The sequence below is a fragment of the Takifugu rubripes genome, chromosome 6, assembly GCF_901000725.2.
Source record: "Takifugu rubripes chromosome 6, fTakRub1.2, whole genome shotgun sequence".
Lineage (NCBI taxonomy): Eukaryota > Metazoa > Chordata > Actinopteri > Tetraodontiformes > Tetraodontidae > Takifugu > Takifugu rubripes.
Genome location: NC_042290.1, coordinates 10140270 through 10149945, shown reverse-complemented (window position 1 = coordinate 10149945; position 9676 = coordinate 10140270). Strand labels below are relative to the sequence as shown.

Sequence of the window (9676 nt, the reverse complement as noted above, 5' to 3'; positions counted from 1 at the left end):
GTTTTTCGCCTCCTCTAAAACAACCCCAAAGCATGATTCAGCCCCACCGGGGCAGGTGACGTGAGCTCTGCGGGTGCCACCGGCTGTGATTGGGCCGCTCAATGGCCATTCATGCGCGCACTATATGTTCCATGCCTGGAATCGCAGGTATGACGATGGATTTATCCGAACTGGACCCCTTTGACGCAGAGGAAGATGCTCCCACAACCAGCAGAAACATATCAGGAAGTTCCCAGCATGTGAGGGAGCCCAGAACATTTGGAACATCAGCCTTCAAATGCACCAATAAACGGAGGGAAAAACGTGAATGGGATAAAACGAGGCTCACGTCAAAACTGCATTTCAATGTTTTATTGAAACTTTCAAGAACACGATGTGGATGTTGTAAACTAGACATAACTCCAATACAACAGAACCAATTTAGAACTTAAGAAACACAAAAAAAAACCTTCATATTTTCGATTATGCGGCACTTTTACGATCAGGTTTGCGAAGATATTTAAATTGATAACAGGAAAATAAAAATAGTCCACCTTTGTCACACACAGACGAAACCTGTCTTTTTGCCCATCTCAAAATAAAAATAACATTAATAATAATAATAATAATAATAATAAAAAAGAACAGGCTTCTCCGTGAAGCCACTGGTGCAGCGCGTCGTCGCGTTTTCGTTTGTTTTAAACAGTAGCACTTCACACACGGGACAACATGAGAGAGAACAATGGCACATGAGTGTGAATAACTAGCTCAGTGGATATTTTTGGGGACTGAAGTCCATTTTTAGAGGATTATAAATGCGGATGGCAACAAAGGGATAATAGCCCACAAACGAGATTTTTTTACACAGGTATATCGACAATAAATTAAGAAGAAATCCCTAGAAACGAACTACTCCGTTGTATTTACACGCAATAACAATATGAAATAATTACATAAATATTTTATATAGTCATATATACACCTTTAATCATTGATATTATTCTTGTTGTTACTATTTCCAATTTCTGCTTCCCTTTGCCTGCTCGATATTTGGGCTGGAAATCCCGCATGCTGGGGTCACAGTCGGGTCGGAGCACCAGTTGCGTGAATAGGCCTGTTGTTGTTTCAGAAAAGGCAGAAAAAAAAAATAGCATAATCGGGTTCGGAAGATATTTTCCACACGCTTTCGTCCGGATTGGTGTGTGAAAAGTCAGGTAACTTCCGTCGAGGTTTCGGGTGGGGTGGGGGCATGCAACGTTTGGCCGATGGGTTGGATAGTGTACAGCGAAATACAGCAGTCTTTCAAAGGTAGGTGGTGGAGTAAGTCAAATTCAGAGTGCATATTAAAAGACTTTTGTCCTCTGGTAGAAAAGGAGACAGGACACAGCAGCAACTTCTCCTAAATCTGAGTCACATCTATGCTTTTCTTTTTCAATACTTGTATGGTATTCAAATAACGGGATAAAGATGATGTTTAATTTAAAAAAAAGAAGAAAAAAATATACATAACTGATGTGTTTTAACCAAAGTGCATTTCAGAAACTAAAACGTCCATATATATATTTTTTTAATAAGTTTTTCGTTTAAAAACCTGTCCGAATCTAAAGGTGTTTTCCTACTGTCTTTGTCACCGTCAACACGTTCATCACAACACTGAAACGAGAAGCAGGTGGTGTGTTAAAAAAAGAGAGAGGAACAAAACGAGTCCTATGGGGAGCCGCTCCGGGACCTGTCCTGGTTTGATTCCAGTCCGCTGACCAGCCGCTGGATGCTCTGCAGCTCGTTTGCAGCGTCTTTCTCCGTGAGAGTTTTAGGGGACATGGAGACGGAGCCCGAGGAGATGGTGGACGAGTGGCTGGTCACCTCCGACGTGGAATCCAGGGTGACAGCCGACACGGGGCTGGCCGGGACCAGACCGTCGCCTTTCAGCTCCGTCCCGCCGACGGTCATGCTGGGGGGCATGGCGGTGGTGAGCAGCGTGCTGTCCGGCGCCGTCATGGGGAGGGAATAGGGGCTGTACCTGAGTCGGGGACGCACTGCGTTTAAGAAGGGATGCCGGTGCACCGACGACGAAGCCGCCGAAGAAGCCGCCGCGGCTGCCGCCATGTACGTGTAGGGATACGGAAACAGACCACCAAAGGGCGACATGGCGATGCCCTGAGAAGGAAGAAGAAGAATAAGGGCCAGGTCGGCAGATTAGGGGACTGGATAATCGAACCGAGCACAAGAGAAACGAAAGTGAATCGATGCGTATTATAATGAACATCCACACAACCCAATGACGCGGGCAACAACTGTCATTTTAAACTTTTAAAATAACTTTCTTTTTCATCCAAACTTTCCTTCTGCAGCCTCGTTTTGTTTTAGAATTTGCAGCGCGACTGGGATACGATAAATCGATTATAGGCCGATTATTAACAGAGCACTTTCTCCTCCCTGCGTGACCGAGTCATGCTAATACTCTGTTGTTCTTAAACAGTCTTAAAGAGCTTATATCAACACAACTTCTCACACCTTTGCAAAGTTTAGCTTTTGGGTTGTTTTCCAAATCTATAACAACAACGTCAGTCTGATGAAAAACGCTCTGCGCCGCGATTCAAACCGACTTCATCAACAGTAGTGGCAAGAATTCTCTCTCTCACACACACACCCACACACACGCACGCACGCACACACACACCCACACACACTCATAAGATTTAAAACATTATTATGCCAACAGCAGTGAAAACAGCGGATTTAAGCCTATTTTACGCACAGGGAGCAGCCCTCATCTGTACTGATACTCGAAATAATGGCAATATTTTCATACTATATGACGTAGTCCCGTAAAAGAAACCCATCAAAAAAGCAAAGAGCATTACCTGTGATGCCAAGACATGTTGCTGCAGATGAAAGGGCAGGCCTGGTGCTCCCGTCAGGCTTTGCGGCGGTGAAGTCATGCTGGCTGTGTCCATGGTGCTCACCCCTCCCGTGGACACCGCTGCCAATAATGGCCCCATGCCCGCGGCCATATTTGAGAAGGCGCCCCCCACATTGAACTGAGAGGGGTGCAGGAGGAACGGGTGCGCGCTCCCGAGGTGATTGAAAAACTGCTGTCCTGTGAGACCCGTGGGAAATCCAAAGTTATGCAAGTGGCCGTGGCCAATGTGCGGGCTGTCAGTCTGAACCGTCAAAGGCATGAAACTGTCTTTGCTTATCGGCCTGCACTCGTCCGATTTGGGCTGGTCCAGGCTCGGGCTCTTCAGGTCTTCTCCGGAGCGGGTGGTGCTGGAGATGACGGTGATGGGGCTCTGTCGTGAATCCGCCTGGCTTTTTTCAGTCCTGGGACCACTGTCGCGGTTCCTGCTGGCGGCGTCACTTTTCGGGAACGAGTGAGCCTTTGCTGGGCTCGCCTCATGGTCCTTCCCGTCCTCCGTTGTCGTGGAAATCTTGCTGGAGTCCGGGCCGTCTTTGAGGTGTCCATCTTTGCTTTCATCATCACTGTCCTCATCGCTGTCACAATAATCTGCCAGGTCAAGAGTGAGCTCAAATTATAATCCACTACAGATTGACGTACGCACGGTGTATGAACATAGTTTAAATTTCAGACTGTTACTGTAAAATGTCGCACAGACGTGAGTTCATGTGTGGTCTGCCGGCCATACCTTTCAGGTGTGGGGGGCCCACGGTAGACACGGCAGGGGACGAGGCCTGGCCGAAACATTTAAAGGGAGCCTGCTCTCCAGAGGAGTCGTCTGACGCGCCGTTCTCTTTTTTCTGCTGCTCCTCGTAGGAGCGCATGGACTGCAGAGCCAGTTGTTTCCTGTGGCGTGAAAGTACAGCGCGTTACTGAAGCCGGCGGCCACAAGTGTCAGAACCCACGACACGTGAACGCCGATTGAGAGCACACATCAGAAATGCAACGATACGTTTAACGGCCTGATAATCATTAATTAATACACTAATATGTAATCACAAACAAGTTCCGTTCCCCTGGATCTGAACAAGCAGACGCAAAGTCCAAGCCATTAAAATCTGTCTTCACGTGTAGTCGTAAAATCCACCCCCACGAACATTTTTGGGCTTTTATTTTCCTTCTCTCTCACCTTTTTTCCCGTCTTCCATTGCCCGTGTCACGGAATCCTTTTGCAAACGGGTTGTGGTCTATTTTCAGTTGGGTTATCTGAAACGTTTAAAATAATGTTCACATGACACATTAGCCTCTATCATTTCCGTAACAATCCATGCAAATTAGAGCCCACGTGTGGAACTAATCACTGTCTGCTAGTTACACATTGAGGAGTCTAAATCAGTAACTGGAAAGAAGGTATGAAACGCGTTGAAATCGTGGCCCGCTCTGCCACAGGTGCTCAACATGCCCAGAAGCTCTGGTTAAGGGGATTTAAAAACAAACACCATGCTTAGCTTTCCGCCACCACATGAGCACAACAGAGGGCATGGAAGCTAAAATAAAACGCATTTGCGTAAACCAGTTGCAGAATTTTAATCCGGCAACACTTCATTTGGGAGCGTTATGAGGGGCTGAGAGAGGGCGTGACCACATTTTAGCTGCGATAGTAAATAGCTGATAAGATGTTGTTCACGGCTATAATGTATTACAGAGAATAAAATGTTAGCATGAAGCACAGGCTGGCATGACCCAACGCCCCAACAGTTTTCTTCTATATCTCCATTCATGCGCACAATGTCTCTCTCCTCTCCTTCTCTCTCTCTCTCTCCCTCTCCCCGCCTCTCTTTCATTCACATTGGGCGAAATAAAGAGTCTGGGTCTGCACCAAATCCCTTCCACGTGATTAAATAAAAGGAAGACAATCTGTATAACATTCCCTAGAATTAACATGTTCCTCCGGCTGCTGAATATAGCACTTAGCCGCAACATTGCGCCCTCCACCCTCGGCGGTTCAAACAAATATGACGTCTTTCATATTTTATGACGACAAAATGGTGCGGCCAGTGAAGCCTAGAGAGGAAAGCACGCGTCTGACGGCAGAGAGGGGCACATTTTCAGGCTACTTGAGGAGATATTTCTAAGATAAGCTAGCGAGCAGCGTGCGTAAAGGCGCTTACCTTGTCATTTTGGTAGGCGGTCACGGCGATAAAATCCGTTTCAGGGAAAACGTAAGTCCTGAAGGTGCTGTACGGGAGTTTGAGAATGTCGTTGGCTCGCACAATGTGAAAGCGTGGTTGATATTTGTGCATCGAGTTAAGAATGGTCTGTAAAAAACAAACGAGAAGACACCAAGTCTAATTGTGGCTGCGATTCTGCACAATAGATTAAAATATAAATCAGTCTCGAGGAATCAAGTAATTGTTGTGTTGGAGGATTAATTGAAATCATTTGACTAACTGTGTTTTCTTTTTCCTCTACAAACATTTAAGCAGCAAGATAAGACAATGTGTAATTATCACATTTCATTTATCAGTTTTTAAATCAAACAATCTTTGAACACAACAACTACATCTCCATTTATATGAAACACTAACGTGCACATCAATAAAACGTATGTAAGGTGGTAAATAGGAAAATTGACATACATTAGTTGAACTTACAAATCCATGCTTGTCGGAGATGTTATTCGTCAGCTTGAGCTTGTGAAAATTAACGACTTTTGACATCCACTGTTCCCCAGTAGCTGGACTGTCCGGGTGAATGTACATCCTCTTTGGCATTTCGGGGTCTGCCTTCCCCGCCACCATCCAGCGGGAGTTGTGAAATTTATATCTGCAGTCGTCGGCTGCAACTATATCCATCAAGAGAATGTACTTGGCCTTCTTGTCCAGACCAGTGCACCTCACTTTGAACGGGGGGAACATCCGCCTGTGACGAGGGGCAACAGGTCAGAATCAGGAGAGCACTCAAGATAAATATGTGTTGAGACCTTTGCTGAACCGATATACGAGGACAGCACGAGTCAGTTTCGATAATGTGCGATAAAGTTCGTTATTCGAATTCGAATCGAACACTTTAGTAAAGAAGATTTCAGATGGTATTTTGAGTCGAAGTGCTCTGAAAAGCACACACACACACACACACACACACATGCACACACACGCACACCGACACAGCAGCCATCTTTGTATAGTCTGGTGTCACCGTGATAAAGATAAATACTTCTAATAATAAAAGCAAACGTAGAATCTTCTGCTCAGAATACCAAGCATATGCAAGTTTTTTTTAATATTAAAACAACAAACAATATACGGAATATAACTAAAAAAAATTAAACAATGTTTAAGTTGTGCAAACTTGGACGTTAACGTTGCTAATAAATATTAATAATTTTTACAATTTACAGAGATGTTTTCTCTTATTTTTCATCTTGTTATTAAAAGTCATAACAACTGACATTAATTAAACTAGATATTCTCTTTATTTATTTAAAAAAAACAACTGAGTTTAAATCCAGCCTGGAGACTAAAGTATTAAATATATAATTTTCATGTTTACGATGTTTGTCCACGGATTATTATTATTCTCCAGTTTACCAAGGTTGCAGAAACTGATTCTTGCACAACAAATGTTTTGCAATTATTCTATAAAATAGGTTAATTTTACAGAGTGGATTATATTGAGAACAAAATGACATTTTAAAGAAAAAAAGTAGTTCGCATTCAGTGTCCGTAAAAACGGTTTAAACTTTTATCTGATCTTATTTTAGTGTTTTCCACACACACACACACACACACACACACACACACACACACACACACACACACACACACACACACACACACACACACAGAAATCAATTTTACCTTCCGGATTTTGTGATCACCATCTCGGTGCCTTTCTTGTGAAAAAGTTCCCAAAGCTCTTTGGCTTCCAAGTGAACTTTGGGATCGTCCTCCACCTCTTCCTCGGGTTCCAGAGTCTTGAGCGGCCTGAGGTGGGCGGCCGCAGCCTGGTGCCCTAACGAAGAGAAGTGCAGGCCGGTCTCCGCAGCCCCCATCAGCTGGTCCATGATCGGCTTCCCCAGCGCGCCCGGCAGGGAGAGGGAGCCGGTGTGAGGGAGCGCCAGAGCCGGGAAGAACGGGGGCTGGTGTCCCAGCATTGCGCTCATGGCAAGTTCCGGACCCCGGTGAGGTATAAACGGATGATATGCCATACTTGATCCTTGTATGACTGGATCTCTCATCAGGAAGTTCATCCAAGTACAGACAACAAACGTAGACAGCTGATTGAATGCGAAAGAATTCTGAAACGACAGTGAAGCGCTGCGTGAAAGTAGCAAACGACACTACAAGAATGAGATGAACCTGTGGAAAAATCCTTGTCCGGCTCTTCAGAAATAAAGATCCATTAATTTCTTTCTCTCCCACGTCGCTGCACAGTCTTTTGATCAAAAGTCTCTGAGAATGAAGGCGAAAATCTTCCCCATTACTTTTCAGAAGTGCTGCGAGACGGATTCACTGGAGACGCTGATGCGCATCGGACACTTTTCCGCGTCTCACTGGCTCGCAGACATTAGTCGAATTAAACCAGCTCAGTCGAGTCCTGTAATTGACTGCAGCGCATTCTTTCCTGTCTGATACTGTTTACAATGTCGGCATTCCTGTTAAAATGCGTTCCTTCTTATTGGCTCAAGTCCTACACCGAGGGCGACGTGTTGAAATATTTCGATAGCGCCGAATAATCCCTCTGCCTTTACTTGCTCCGGACCTGCACCCTCACACGCACACACACACTTAGTCCTCCTCTCTCTTTCACGCACACACACATTTCAGAGAAAGACGTGTGCAGAGAAAGGAGTTCGTTGGCGGCCAGAGAGAGAGAGAGAGCGAGGTGGTAAGGTCCCAGCTCCGTGATTTTCCTAGCGCCTCTGTGGCCCATAGGGCTTCAGACTGTATGGATGTGTTGCATGTTACGAGCAGCAGCGCTCCGTTTGATTGGCTCTTTGACGCTTTCGGACCAATTGTGTGGCTGCGTGGGCGTGGTTTTAACAGGTCGGGTGGAGGGGACAGACTTCAGACTTATAAAAAGGTGTTTGGGAACTAAAAAAGGGCTTTGCCGTGAAACACCACCCTACCCCAGGCACTGTTGTGTGAATATGCCAACATCGAAAGTTGCGCCAGCCTATCTGTCGGTCCGTGAGTTCCCAGCGAAGGGAGCGAGGCAGCGGCAGGGAGCGAGCCGTGCGTGCGCGCCGCGCAGCCGGCTCGGGAGATGTTGTTGTAGGGAGATGTTGTTCCGCTGCATTCTGAGTGTTGCGAGCATCACATTGGGCGTAAATTCGCTACTTGTTCCGCGAATTCACAGTTCTAAATCAACGAGCGGCTCAGTTTTGCGGAGTTTTACTGGTCGGGGATTTCTGCAAAATCCTGAAAAATGAGACGATGGCAGAGGCGTTCCACAATATAGTCATTAAATATTATGACGCTGCTGTAAACACTCAACAGTTGTTCCGATGCATGTTATTATGGGTCCAACGTCTCTCTAATCATTTTATTTGATATTTTGTTCATCTTCATGCTGTGCGTAAATTTTGATAGAATCTTTGGACTTACTTAAATATAATTAAATACTTAAATATATTTCGGGGAGCTGAACGAGTCTCCTCCAAGAGAGAGACACAATTTTAAGTGATTTCTTTTGGAGTGTGTGTGGATATTTTAGTTGCACTCGGCATCCGAACCTGTACAACGCGATGAAGCTCTGTTACCTGGTCAAACGGAGGACAGGAGAACGTGCATTTTCCGTTGCTGCCTTCACAATTATCACTTATTACACGTTTTCTCGCCCCAGTGTAATCAGATTACTTTCTATTTAAGCCCAATTAGTCCATTGCTTATTCATAAATAAATATGTTTTCAAGTTCTTGGAGAAAACCTTTAATGCAATGCTAATTTTACACAGAATTACGCATTAAAACGCTAATTAAACGTATATACAGTTAAAGAAAATGCGCGCGCAGTCACGCCAGTGCTCCCCAAAATGTCATTTAACCTATCCACGAATTCACGAGTAAACTAGAGAACCGTGGCCAGTCAGCCACTTTGGACAAACATTGACCACCAATTCTCAGTCAATTGTCTGTCTCCGTGTTTCCAGGCGTGGACCGACATATCTTGAAATCCTACAGGGGGGTGAAAGTGGGGGTAGTGGGAGTAGCCTGTTCTGAGAAGGGATTCTGGCAAATATAGAAGCAACATTCGAACCGCACCGATCCCTCAACAAGCTGATCATCAGGCTTAAAAAACATATTAATCTGCAGAATAGGTCAGAAAATGCACACCAGAATCTTGTGCATGAACAGGAGCGGCGTGCGTGTAAAATCCCCACGCCAGAATATCCAGCTCTTGTGTTGCCTGTCACTGACTGACTGCTGAGAACAATTGCCCCGGCTGTTGATAAGCCACAACATATGACTGACTGATTCTAATCTTCCAGGTAAAAAAATGTAAAAAAAAAAAAGATCTGCGTGGCCTTCAGGTTGTTTGAATGGGCCCAGGGCTGTGTCAATAACTGGGCCTTATTCTTCTCCTTTAAACACTCACCCCCATTAGCAGCACATTTCAATTTAGTGGTAGGTGTCATCAAATAGGAAGCAGTGTTGACACAGCGGCAGCCATTTAGTCTCTGTGGCCAGGCTGGCTTCATTAGCTAAGCAAGTAGAGGATGGTCAATACACTATATAAACTTTTACAGGGTTAGGGCTCTCAGGGAACTGAAGAGGCTATAAAAAGGTCTGAGCTG

At 45.1% G+C, this 9676-nt stretch overlaps 1 protein-coding gene across 2 annotated transcripts; it reads right to left on the bottom strand.

Moving 5' to 3' along the window:
- Nucleotides 1-336: 336 nt before the first annotated feature.
- Nucleotides 337-7854, bottom strand: tbx3a (T-box transcription factor 3a). Of its 2 annotated transcripts, none has more exons than XM_003965509.3 (7): nt 6739-7854; nt 5533-5800; nt 5050-5196; nt 4068-4144; nt 3627-3784; nt 2844-3487; nt 337-2136 (listed from the first exon to the last, which is right to left on the bottom strand). In XM_003965509.3, the coding sequence occupies exons 1-7, from the start codon at nt 7128-7130 to the stop codon at nt 1687-1689; spliced, it is 2136 nt and encodes a 711-aa protein (XP_003965558.2). In that variant the 5' UTR covers nt 7131-7854; the 3' UTR covers nt 337-1686. The 2 variants fall into 2 exon arrangements, with proteins under 2 accessions (XP_003965558.2, XP_011603228.2); XM_011604926.2 differs by having other exon boundaries at nt 5518-5800; nt 6739-7853.
- Nucleotides 7855-9676: the final 1822 nt, after the last annotated feature.

Coding starts and splice junctions, on each gene's coding strand:
- tbx3a (XM_011604926.2), bottom strand. CDS start 7,130: ATGAACTTCCTGATGAGAGATCCAGTCATACAAGGATCAAGTATGGCA. Junction 4,145..5,049: donor CCGCCTACCAAAATGACAAG/GTAAGCGCCTTT, acceptor TAAACGTTTCAG/ATAACCCAACTGAAAATAGA. Junction 2,137..2,843: donor AACATGTCTTGGCATCACAG/GTAATGCTCTTT, acceptor CTTCCTTCTCAG/GGCATCGCCATGTCGCCCTT.